Source organism: Pelobates fuscus, chromosome 2 (genome assembly GCF_036172605.1).
Source record: "Pelobates fuscus isolate aPelFus1 chromosome 2, aPelFus1.pri, whole genome shotgun sequence".
NCBI lineage: Eukaryota > Metazoa > Chordata > Amphibia > Anura > Pelobatidae > Pelobates > Pelobates fuscus.
In genome coordinates, this window is record NC_086318.1 from 423451704 (window position 1) to 423465606 (window position 13903).

The window sequence follows — 13903 nt, forward strand, 5'->3', positions numbered from 1 at the left end:
CACTGTGCACTGGAGAAGCCTGGTTGCTCGCCTGCTCCCTTTAGACTATGGCCCGGCAGTTAAAACCTTTTATTTTCCCTGCTGGAAGGCTTATTCGTGATTTTCTGCCGGGGTGTTCGGTAGATTCATTCTATCGAACAAAGTACCGATCAATGGACCACCTGGGAACTGGAGTGTGCCATCAATTGACCACCCAGAAGCTGCGGTTAACCGCAGCTTAATTGACAAACGCTGGGTGGCCTTTGTTTGTTTGCCGAACATGTGGCAGTGGCCATTTTAACTCCCGAACGGCCAGCAGTGTTCAGCACTCAAATTATGGAACGGAAAACGGACACTTAATTGCACGAACACCGCTGAGCCGCCAGTCTCCTTACCTCTGCATTCGGTAGTGGAACCGACTGACTGTTCATTCGGTAGTTTGACCGTATGAACAGCATCACCCCAGATAGCCATGCCATGGAGCCTATTCGTGTAATGAAAGACTATGGGAAAGACTTTGGCTTTGTGGCGATTGAACTGTATGTATGTGATCTGAGCGCCATTCGGTAGTAATGTGCGCTCAGATCTAAGATATCTGGGGATATGTAGAATGTATGGGTTTTATGTGATAAAAGCAACCGTGTGTAATTTTATGTCTTTTATTGTCCTTTGTCTGCCATGTGTCTAATGGAGTTTTGCCTCTGTCCTTGGAGATAATTGATTACTTCCCAATTATCTCCAGGACAGAGGGATTGTGATGCATTGTGGGATTGTAAGCTTGTGATTGGTCAATGTCCAATATGTTTCCCAGTTTCCCATCTGGTCCCCTAGGGGAGTGTCCACCAGGTGGGAGACCTGCATAAAAGCCGAGCAGTTAGCCCCAGTAAACCAGATTCTGCTTGACCCTTAAAATGAAGTGTCGTCTCGTTCTTGGGGGGGAATTGGATTGTATGAAGTGTCGTCTCGTTCTTGGGGGGGAATTGGATTGTATGCTGATTGCCAGGAGTGTAAGCTGTTCGTATGCTTTTCCTGTTCGGCTGTTTCCAGTATTCGTGTGTTTCCTGTTCGGGAGTTGGTGAATTCATGTGTTTGCAGTTCGGGAGATTGGTGCTTACAGTAGCTGCCTGGGCATCTGAGAGGGGAATATCGCCTAAACGGTTTTTAACCTCTGGTGAGCAAATCGGTCCGTTACAGCAGGCATAAGCAACCTTCGGCACTCCAGATGTTTTGGACTACACCTCACATGATGTTTTGCCAACATTATGGGTGTAAGAGCATTATGGGGTATCTGGAGTGCCGAAGATTGCCTACCCCCGCTCTAAAGTATTAGTGCATCACCCAACTATGTTTTCCTGTATATGTTCTCCTGTAACTACAGAATGGCTTGCATGAACTCTTATTTTTGGGAAATAGCACACAGAGTTAGTTTTACTCCAACACAAAAGTCCTGAGTAGGCAATATAACACATCACTGCTCCACAGTGAGCAAGACATAAGACCTGTAATAAAGTCATATCCCTATGGCATAGGACACGCCAAATAATAAGGAACATAAACTCTTCACTAGATGGCCTCTGCAGCCGATGTAACAACTCACTAGGCAAGTTCCTTCCCATATGCTAGGAAATAGTCAATTCACCTCTGGTGTTACAAAAAGTATACCGGGATATATCTCAATGGATAGTAACCTCTGTAGCAAATGCATTTAAACGTTTGCTAAGTGAACAAACTGCTAGATACCTATGTTTTCCTTCGCATTACCTACCTGGTCTCACTGTGTCTCCTTGAACATTTGTTATTACAGATAAAATTATATAAATATAGTGTCAATGTGTTCCTCAGCATGTACAATAGCTAAATATGACCAACATTTAATTCTAACATAACTAGTATAGCGTATGGGAACAGAAGATGAAACAAGCCCAAACAAGATAAAACATTTGCTTTTCTAAATAAGACAATACTAACATTACCCTAAAAACATGTTGACATTAATATTTTGACTTTGATTCCCTTTATAATTGTAATCAAATGTCTTCATCACGTTTCAAATCAACCTTTTGTTTTTATTATATATTTATGTTTTATTGGCAAGTATGTTAACATTTCTATAAAATGGTTATTTCATTATTTTATAAAGTTTATTTTTCTCAATCATCTACTTGTAAATCATTCCAATATGTTTCCAAGCAATTTAGAGCAGTCTTAACGATAATGGTTTATTATTTTACTGTATATTTTCTGGTACATTTTGTTTTTTGCACTATTAATAACCTTTGTCAAAGAATATCTCTCGCATTTTACAACAGTAAGCTCTAGAGCGGTTTAGTTATGTTTTTGGTTTAACCTTCAGGTTTTTAAATTAAAGTGTGTTATCTTTACTCCGCTGCCATTTCTCTTCCCTGTGATTCATGTCATGTATAAAAATAATTTCATTTAAAAAAGTTACTTTTTTTTAACTTATATATATATATATATATATAAAGACTATGTCTGTTAAATTATATGATGCAGTGGTTTGACTATAGATTAGGAGAAGCTTTTAAAGCATTGCCCCATATACAATGCTCCAAAAGATTTTTTTTTTAATACCCTAAAATGCAAGAATGCACAATCCATACCGCTAGAACATATTAAATCATTTACACCTTCCATTTTCCAATATCACCAATGATCAGCTGCCTCATAAATCACCTTCAATACAGTGAAATTGCTTTGTGGCCAGATCCAAAAGACAAACACCATTACTTTTTTATTACTACCCCATATTTCTTCAATATTGGTATTACTTTCTTTGTGCGAGATCGTGGAATGTGTTTTTGGCAATTATGGGTTCTTGCCCGATATTTCTGCACCATCCTTTATCTTGATTTAGCATGATAGCACCTATCTGGCCTATCTTGTGCATGTACAATTATTTAGAGACTAGTAATCATATTAGCTTGCACCTTACGTTCTCTCCTAAATGTATTTTTTTAGTATGTGTGGACCATATTCCCAAACTTGTCAAAATATAAAATCCTGTAAAAATTATTTCAATATCTTCAATAGTTTAATGAAATACTTAAAATCCTCATCATCTGCTAATGAGTTAGGTCCCTACCATGACTATTGAATTTAAAATAAAAAAGTTTTCTTGAGAAAACAGTGTAATGATCGGCAGTTTTCTTTAGACTAATGTGTCCTCAGGGCTACAGTCATCCTTACTGAAGCCCAATACCATAGAATGTTCTCCTGGATTCACTCACAATCAAACTGGTCGTCTTTGTTTTCGAGACTGTAGGGAACTGTATTTTTCTTGCTGTCCCACTCTCCTGTAGTTTTACAGCTATTTCCTAAAATACATAAAAGTGTAATAAATATAAAACACAAGGTGTTATAACCTGCTTAATGCACTCTAACGAGCCCCAAAGAGTCCTGCTGTTTTCCTTGAAATACTGTATTTGCTAGTAGGCATCGAATTCTTGGAGAGGATGTGGAAAAACATATCATCTAGTTCTTCCACCTGTTTCCGAGCATTTTAACAAGAGTAAAACACGGTGTAGTTTGAAATGCAGCCTGCTAGATGATAAAGCATGTCGACCAGCCTTCTGTTTGTCGTTGAGACTGAGTTGCCTCCAGCCACAGTGTTAATTGATATGATTGTTCTGGCGCTATACATCCTAAATAAGAGAGTAAATACCCACTTAATCTTTTTCCAAGATTGTTAAACACCTACGAAAATCATACAAAACAACAGAGAAACTGCAGCAACTCCAATAGATTCTGCTCTGTATGGTAAATAAGTAATGAGATGTACAAATTCAGATTTAATGGAGCACAGTGATCACACTTTCAAAAGTACTTCGGCTGTTGTTTAGATAAGCAAGAGTCTCTGGCTTTTAGTCCCATCCGCCTTGCATTTCTCATGAATAACACATTTATTAAATGCAAGCCTGTGATTAAATATTTATTTCAAAATAAAACAACCAGGCCACTGTTCTTGCCAAAGCACTATGAGTTGTGAGTTAAGGGTAAACTTTAAAGTTTGTCGAGCGCTAAAACGGGCAATTGCAGAGAGAATTTATTTTTTTAATACAACATGTAAGTGCTTCTGTTAACTTATATCTGTATCGTGTTGGTTTGCATTCATTGCAAATCTTCAGAGAGAGTATTAGTATTATGTAAAACATACAATTCCGTGATGCTCTTACACCCATAATGCTGGCAAAGCATCATGGGAGGTATAGTTCCAAAACATCTGGAGTGCCGAAGGTTGCCTATGCCTGTTACTAGAGCATGCTAGTTATTTTGGGTGTCATGGTAAGGCGTCTATTCAATAAATAGTGAATTGAGGTGAGATAGCAATAGACTTGCAACTTATAGGTTAGAAACCTGGGGGTAAGTTGGAGATTTTTTTGTCCTAAATTTCGCAAATGAGTTTTCAACACAATGTCTAGCAAATATATTCCCAACATTTTGTTATGAGTTATTCTGGAAGAGTTAAAAGCAATCTTAGCATTTACTGAATATTTCACAAGCAAAGAGTTCATATTACATTTGAATAATTACCTGAAACGGACCTTATCATTCGCAAGTGGACTGTTTCATCCTTTGTGGATGGCAGACTATATTTAATAAGGAACTTGGCAAGATTTACACTTCAACTGATTCTGATGAATTTAAAGCTAAAATTGCTACTAAATTGTCTTTAGTAACTAGCCCAGTGTTCTAGAAACTAGCAAATGTAAAGACACTCTTTTGAAGTCATCCCTCTCTGTTTGGAACAGGGGTAAGCAAAGAATTTCTGGCTTTATTAAAATATATATGGACCGATAAGTAAAAAACATCACTTACCAAAATACCAAAAGTGAGGCATTTCATAATGTGTACTAGGGATAGGCAGGGTGCTCGGGGCAATTTCTGCCTCTTGAGTTTAGTTCCACTGGCTTAACCAAACCAGGAAATAACAGGACCTGTTGTCTGATTGACAGCCGGGGTGTGTAACAAGGTTAATTTATAAAATTGCCAATTTCTAATGATATCTGCACTTTTTGTGACATTACAAGATAACACATGCTTCACACATAAAGTTTAAGTATTTTAGGGATTTGGATTGTCCTTTTAACATCTATATAAGTTTAATTTGTTAATTTACTTAGAAATCCTAGCTGTCTATGGAAATTCTGTGAAACCTCCACAGTGCTATGTGTGCAGGCATATCCATAGCACAATTATAAATGGGATGTTCAAACAAACCCTAAGGGGACAATGTCACCCTCGCCTCAGAAGTGCTGTAGAGTAAGGTTGGGGTGTCTTACGTCCACTGTTCTTCTCCCTCCAGCACTGCAATAGTGCTGAGCCTGTGCACTTTAGTATAACAATTTGTGTAAAATAGAGCTTTGTCTAGAGAAGGCATTAATGATGTGTATTCAAGACATTATATATTTTTCCCATTTTTATACAGACGAGCCAAAAGAAATAAATGACACAGAAAATGAAGAAAGAATTACTGAAAGAAAAGGTTCCCAAGGTATCGTTTTCATAATTTAACCATGATCAAGCTTCATATGTTTCTATGTAACCCAAAAAACTTGCTTTACCATATTTGTTATATATAAAATGTGACTTACAAAAACTCATTAAAGGGACCCTTGAGACACAATACCCATTTCATTGAATTGGTTATGGTGCCTGAAATCACATGGCACTGTCCCTTCATTTAGTAAGTAACACTATGATGTTAAGAATTCAAAAATGTATTCTGAATGCTAATGTGTGGTTAGTGTGTCGTAATTACCGTTTAGGTGAAGCACCCACCTGCAAGATTTTAAAAAGTTGTTTATTTACCTTTTATCTCATGCCGCTCTGCCCTCCCTGTGGTCACCTCTCCTCCTTGGCTGAGAACATCAGTCTTGATGATCTCACCCAATCCAACGCTTTCCCGTAGAGTTACACTCGGTTCTGGAGGAGGAAGCGCGTCTCTACAGGGAGTGCAGAATTATTAGGCAAGTTGTATTTTTGAGGATTAATTTTATTATTTAACAACAACCATGTTCTCAATGAACCCAAAAAAACTCATTAATATCAAAGCTGAATATTTTTGGAAGTAGTTTTTAGTTTGTTTTTAGTTATAGCTATTTTAGGGGGATATCTGTGTGTGCAGGTGACTATTACTGTGCATAATTATTAGGCAACTTAAAAAACAAATATATACCCATTTCAATTATTTATTTTTACCAGTGAAACCAATATAACATCTCAACATTCACAAATATACATTTCTGATATTCAAAAACATAACAAAAACAAATCAGTGACCAATATAGCCACCTTTCTTTGCAAGGACACTCAAAAGCCTGCCATCCATGGATTCTGTCAGTGTTTTGATCTGTTCACCATCAACATTGCGTGCAGCAGCAACCACAGCCTCCCAGACACTGTTCAGAGAGGTGTACTGTTTTCCCTCCTTGTAAATCTCACATTTGATGATGGACCACAGGTTCTCAATGGGGTTCAGATCAGGTGAACAAGGAGGCCATGTCATTAGATTTTCTTCTTTTATACCCTTTCTTGCCAGCCACGCTGTGGAGTACTTGGACGCGTGTGATGGAGCATTGTCCTGCATGAAAATCATGTTTTTCTTGAAGGATGCAGACTTCTTCCTGTACCACTGCTTGAAGAAGGTGTCTTCCAGAAACTGTCAGTAGGACTGGGAGTTGAGCTTGACTCCATCCTCAACCCGAAAAGGCCCCACAAGCTCATCTTTGATGATACCAGCCCAAACCAGTACTCCACCTCCACCTTGCTGGCGTCTGAGTCGGACTGGAGCTCTCTGCCCTTTACCAATCCATCCATCTGGCCCATCAAGACTCACTCTCATTTCATCAGTCCATAAAACCTTAGAAAAATCAGTCTTGAGATATTTCTTGGCCCAGTCTTGACGTTTCAGCTTGTGTGTCTTGTTCAGTGGTGGTCGTCTTTCAGCCTTTCTTACCTTGGCCATGTCTCTGAGTATTGCACACCTTGTGCTTTTGGGCACTCCAGTGATGTTGCAGCTCTGAAATATGGGCAAACTGGTGGCAAGTGGCATCTTGGCAGTTGCACGCTTGACTTTTCTCAGTTCATGGGCAGTTATTTTGCGCCTTGGTTTCTCCACACGCTTCTTGCGACCCTGTTGACTATTTTGAATGAAACGCTTGATTGTTCGATGATCACGCTTCAGAAGCTTTGCAATTTTAAGAGTGCTGCATCCATCTGCAAGATATCTCACTATTTTTGACTTTTCTGAGCCTGTCAAGTCCTTCTTTTGACCCATTTTGCCAAAGGAAAGGAAGTTGCCTAATAATTATGCACACCTGATATAGGGTGTTGATGTCATTAGACCACACCCCTTCTCATTACAGAGATGCACATCACCTAATATGCTTAATTGGTAGTAGGCTTTCGAGCCTATACAGCTTGGAGTAAGACAACATGCATAAAGAGGATGATGTGGTCAAAATACTCATTTGCCTAATAATTCTGCACTCCCTGTAGTGGCAATCAGGAAGACAGCCATTAGAGGTGTATTTAAGCCTGCAATGTAAACAATGTAGTTTCAACAAAACATCAATGTTTTACAGTGCGGGATTAAAATGGCAGTATCACTGCCCCAAGACAACTTCATCGAGATGATTTAGCCTGGGTGACTTAAGTGGTCCTTTAATTTCAGATTACGTTACAAAACTGCAAAAATAAAAACTGTACTGAGCATAACAGTTAACATCTGGTGGCACCTGGCAATGATCAAAAATATTATTATTATTATTATTATTATTACTATTATTGGCATTTATATAGCACCAGCTTATCCTGTAGCAATTTGCCAATACATGAGACAACTACAAAATGTTACAGGAGCAATAGGTTTATGAGGAGCCTGCTTAAACGAGCTTACAGTCTAGATTAGGACAATATTGCTTCGCGGGGAAGCTTATCGACTAAAGTTGCCTTTTATATATTTTTGTATGTTTCAGTAGGACAAGAAGATTTAAAAGAGAATGAAGATACAGATGAAACTGATGTCACAATGGAGTCACAAGGTATTAAATATATGCCTGGACTAAGTGTTAAATGACCATTATTATTTTGATTCTAACATTTCACATTCTTTTATCAAAGCCTGGCTATTCATCTTTTTATCAAATTTATTTCAGAATGCATCCATTAATGCATTATTGTTGTGTAACTATAGCAACTTTTATATCTAATAACTTTTCTATGTTTTCATATGTCTCTATGGTTTTATGTGAATCCTTTTCAAGAAGCAGATGCTATTTTTTTTTCTCTTTTGGACATAATTTATTTTCTCCCTTTAGACTGTAAGCTCATTTGTGTGGGCTTTTAACACCTTTTGTTCCTCTATGTACAACCAGTTCTGTTGTAATTACTTTGTTGGTTTGTTGGTTCTCTCATTGTACACTGCAGCGAAATATGTTGGAGCTGTATAACTAACAATAATAATAATAACAAATTATAAAGCTCATAGAATTGTTACATTGCCCTTGGCCCAGTAAAGTACACAAAGCAGCAAAATCCAGTCCCCTGATTCCAATTAATATTTTACTTGAATCATAATAAGAATCCACAAAGCATGGCCATGAGTTAAATAAGTTCTATATTTTCCTTAAAATGGGGTGTATTTTGAAAAAAAAATTAAACTCATCCCGATTTCAATAAAAAAAAATTCATATTAAAGGAATATTGTAGGCATTGAAGCGTATGTAGCTAAATGAAGCAGTTTGAGTGTATAGCTCATGCCCCTGCCGTCTCATTCCTCAATTCTCTGCCATTGAGGAGTTAAATTACTTTTGTTTCTGTGTATGAAGCCAGAAGCCCTCCCCTGGTTGACTCACACAGCTTGCATGAAAAATTGTTCAATTCTCAGTCAGATGTTAATTTTCTTCAGAAGTTTTTATCTACTGCTCTGTAAATTGAACAGGAGGCAAACAATCTTCAAATAAACAGAATGTGCAACAAATGAAGTTTAAACAATAGAGCTTACTTTACAGGAAGTGTTTAGGAAGGCTGTGCAAGTCACATGAAGGGAGGTGTGACTGGAGCTGCATAAACAAAGTGATTTAACTCATAAATAGCATAGAATTGAGCAGTGAGACTGCAGGGGCATGATCTGTACATCAAAACCGCTGTATTAAGCTAAATATGTTTTGGTGACTGTAACGGATCACCTGGCACCCCGACTTGGTACCTCCATTAATGGATGCTCCTAGCGTTTCCTGAGGACTACAAGCACTCTGGCAGACACCACAATCACCGAATCAGAGAAGCATAGGGATCCTCTCTAGCATATGAATGCTGTAGACCGTTGAATAGGAACCATACGAATAGGCCTACACTCCTAGCAGTCAAATGGAACAGCATGCAATAAATCCTTCCCCCAATAATGAGACGACACTTCACTTTGAGGGTAAAACCGGAACTCTCGACTGGCTCATCCAGCCTGGCTTTTATTTCCATCTCACACATACAAGCCACACCCAGGGGGAGGCATAAAATAACCAATCCGAGATATGGTACAACCCACACATCCCCTCCCCTTAGCCTGAGAGATAATCCACTTATTATACAGTTTAAAACATAACATTTACACAATATCTATAACTTCAAAACCATACATCACATTCACATACAAATCACATATTCAGACTCAGCATACTTTAAACATAAACACTTCCAAAATTCGAAGTCCCATTCGAAGTGTGCCTGTACTTCGACTTTGGTCGAAGTGTCGAAGTGGAGTTGATGTTAAGGGTCGGCGGTGTTCGAAGTTAAAATGGCCGCCGCCACGTGGTCCTTTGTCCGATACCGGCCGCTTCGACAGCTTCGACAGCTTCGACTGTGTCCGAAGTGCCATATACAAAAGTACCAATCTGTCCCCAAAGTATTTAAAGGGCTAGGGACAGTATTATACAATCCACATGCCCAAAAGTAGTTCTTAAAGGGTCCCTTAAAGGGCAATACCTCCCAGGGACCATAATCACTGGGCAGGAGGCTAGCAACCAGGCTTCTCCAGTTCTCAGTGGCGAGGTTGGTTTCGCCACACTTCTCCCCTTTATCAACTAGACTAACAGGGTACCTGACCTCTTGCCGTTCAGTGCCCTTGTTAGTCCAGCAGCCCACCCACAAGACAGAAACATCAGTACAGCCAACCCGCAATAAATGGTTACTACACCTGGGTAAGGGAGAATCTTGTCCATGTCCAGGTGCCTTACCACGGCTGTGTGGGGGACTGGTAGGCTGCCTTGGTGGGTTGCTGAGGGGGCAGAGACCAGCGGTACTCTGTCCTGGTGCCAGCACTACCACGGGAGTAGTCTGGTTGGAGCCTGGTTGCTGGAGACGGGCTGTCTCCCCTTTAGGTACACCGCTCTGTGGCTGGGGGACAGGACCGACCGTCCCTACCCCTTGGGCTGTAAGTGCAGAGACTACGGTCCCATCTGCACAGTTGTGGGGCTTAACATCTCCCCTTGGTGGGTTAGGCTGCTGCTGGAGAGAGGGTGTAACAAGCTCCTCTCTCTGGACGGTAAACTGCCGCTGGAGAGAGGGGTTAGCCGGCTCCTCTCCCGGACACTCTCTCTGCTGGTGGAGAGGGGGACCAGCTGTCTCCCCTTTCATTATTTTGTCCTGCTGCGGGGGTGTGAGACTGACGGTCTCTGCTCCTTGCAGGACACACTGCCGCTGGGGAAAGGAGACTGAGCTCTCTATTCCCTGCACATTACTGATCCGCCGCTGGGGAGAGGTGGTAGCAAGCTCCTCTCCCATACATACTTCCATACTCTGTGGAGGGAGACCGACTGTCTCTACTCCCAATACAGTATCCTGCTGCTGGGGAAAGGAGACTGGGCTCTCTCTTCCCTGCTGGACACTCTGCTGCTGGGGAATGGAGACTGGGCTCCCAATTCCCAACAAATCACACTGCCGCTGGAGAGGGAGGACGGCCCCTTCAGCTCCCTGTAACTTGGGCGCAGAGACCACGGTCCCATCTGCGCTGGTGTGGGGATAAGCTGGTGTGGGGATAAGAGGGGATAAGCTCCCTTAGCTGCCGCTGGGGAGAGGGGATAACAGGCTCCTCTCCCTAACCGTAGACTGCCGCTGGGGAGCAAGGACGGCCCCTTCAGCTTCCTGTAGCTTGGCCGCAGAGACCACGGTCCCATCTGCGCTGGTAAGGGGCTTATAATCTCCCCTTGGTGAGCTGTGCTGCCGCTGGGGAGAGGGAATAACAGGCTCCTCTCCCTGAACTGTAGACTGCCGCTGGGGAGGAAGGACGACACCTTCAGCTCCCTTTTTGTCTGCTAGGTACTGCAGGAGGTCTGCCATTGATTTTCTTATGAACTGCACAGTTTTCTCAGAGGGGTTGGGTCCAAAGAAAGCCAGCCGTATGGCAACCAGTCTGTCCAACCGCTCCTGAGTGTAGCCAGGCGCCATGCTTGCTCTGCTGAAGTTGCTTCTTTTGTGGATAGGGGCGCTGTACGGGTACTAGCATTGCCCTCCCTTTGTAATCCAAACGAACTGTGTCTCCGAGCTGCTTTACCTCACACTAGGACGCCATCCCACCGCTTGCCACCAATGTAACGGATCACCTGGCACCCCGACTTGGTACCTCCGTTAATGGATGCTCCTAGCGTTTCCTGAGGACTCCAAGCACTCTGGCAGACACCACAATCACCGAATCAGAGAAGTATAGGAATCCTCTCTAGCATATGAATGCTGTAGACCGTTGAATAGGAACCATACGAATAGGCCTACACTCCTAGCAGTCAACTGGAAAAGCATGCAATAAATCCTTCCCCCAATAATGAGACGACACTTCACTTTGAGGGTAAAACAGGAACTCTCGACTGGCTCATCCAGCCTGGCTTTTATTTCCATCTCACACATACAGGCCACACCCAGGGGGAGGCATAAAATAACCAATCCGAGATATGGTACAACCCACACATCCCCTCCCCTTAGCCTGAGAGATAATCCACTTATTATACAGTTTAAAACATAACTTTTACACAATATCTATAACTTCAAAACCATACATCACATTCACATACAAATACATACATTCACATATTCAGACTCAGCATACTTTAAACATAAACACTTCCAAAATTCAGGCAAATCCCTCCAGTGGATCAAAAGTTACACGGAAGTCCTTTTATGACCGACCGCAAGCACATTTTCTTGCCCAAAACAGTTCCATAGATTTGGGCTGTGCGGTCGGTCAATTCCTGGCATAAAAACGGCTAAGTCCCATTCGAAGTGTGCCTGTACTTCGACTTTGGTCGAAGTGTCGAAGTGGAGTTGATGTTAAGGGTCGGCGGTGTTCGAAGTTAAAATGGCCGCCGCCGCCACGTGGTCCTTTGTCCGATACCGGCCACTTTGACGACTTCGACAACTTCGGTAACTTCGGTAACTTCGACAGCTTCGACAGCTTCGACAGCTTCGACTGTGTCCGAAGTGCCATATACAAAAGTACCAATCTGTCCCCAAAGTATTTAAAGGGCTAGGGACAGTATTATACAATCCACATGCCCAAAAGTACGGGTAAAGGGTCAGTACATTATGGTAGCAGTCCATAAGCCCCAATTCGGTCCCTTAAAGGGCAATACCTCCCAGGGAGCATAATCACTGGGCAGGAGGCTAGCAACCAGGCTTCTCCAGTTCTCAGTGGCGAGGTTGGTTTCGCCACAGTGACTATAGTATCCGTTTAATGGCATGACCAGCTGCTGTCTTAATAAATTAGTAACATTTTGACTTGACATATTTATTTTTCATATGGCTACAGAAACTATACTATTTAGTTAAATATACCAGTTGTTGATTTTTTGTTTGTTTGTTTTTGTTTTTTGCATAAAATAAATTAATTTTTCCACAGTAGTGCACAAGATGATTATGTTAATTGGTTAAGCAGTTTAAGCATGTAGCATTTGAGAACTGTTTTATTTTGTACCTTTCATTGAATGAGTTCATGTAATGTATATAATTATAAATACACTTAATATATATTTGTTTACTATTATGTGTCTATTTATCTACTTATGTGTTTCAGATGGCATGGTATCAATTTTCTCTTTCTGCAAGCTAGTTATAGTGTAACCGGCGGAAACATTATGAAATAAAATAACTTCTTATTTCTGCTTTTCCTTGCCATCTAGCCAGAGCAATGTACAATTATAGGTGACACCAATAGGTGATTTTAATGGAATGTACTGCTCATGAGCTGGATTTAATCTTTTGATGTATATCTGGCTGGATCCATACAAGTTGATACAGGGAGACAGATGATTACTTTTTATTTTGATCTGAGGTGTTGGATGTGAGAAGATAGGCTATTCTATTATTCCTTAGAAATGTATCATATAATTATTATTTAGATCAGGCAGACACAACCCCTATCTTTATTAGGTTCTATCAAAAATGTATATTCTAGTCTAAGCATTTATTGTGCAAAATAAGGGTATGTAAGAGCCTAAATCATGACTGACGCTAATGAAAGAATAAAGTTGTGTCCTGTTGAAGATAACTAAAGAAGTATTACTAACAGAATATGCTGAGTATCTGCTTATTAAGAGGAAGTACTAATGGAGGTTCGATGCTACCTTTAAATCAGATTACTTCCTGAGTAGGCAATGAGAGAACAAAAATGCTCAACTAGGGCGTTCGTAGACCTAACTTGGGTCCGACGTTTTCAGTAGCAAAATATGATCACGCTTTTTCGTAACATATTCCTTTTAAAATGGATATCATTATAAAAACCATCATAACTATTTTCCTTAATTCTTTTAGGGCAAGATGATATAAACAGAGAGTCAACTTTAAACTCCCCGGTAGATGAAGTGAAAGGTACTGTGCATACATTGAAAGCTGTCCTCTACGTATCCAGCTGATGATAGTC

General features: G+C 40.7%; 1 protein-coding gene across 2 annotated transcripts in view; it reads left to right on the forward strand.

Annotated features, from left to right (window-relative positions):
- The window catches only part of MACROD2 (mono-ADP ribosylhydrolase 2), a 1922332-nt gene that overhangs the window by 1855134 nt on the left and 53295 nt on the right, over positions 1-13903 (forward strand). The window contains exons 14-16 of one of the 2 annotated variants that reach the window (XM_063444038.1): positions 5426-5491; positions 7977-8042; positions 13795-13851. In XM_063444038.1, the coding sequence (XP_063300108.1) occupies positions 5426-5491; positions 7977-8042; positions 13795-13851 (189 nt within the window). The remainder of the gene's footprint in view (positions 1-5425; positions 5492-7976; positions 8043-13794; positions 13852-13903) is intronic. The other variant, XM_063444039.1, reaches the window with a different exon arrangement.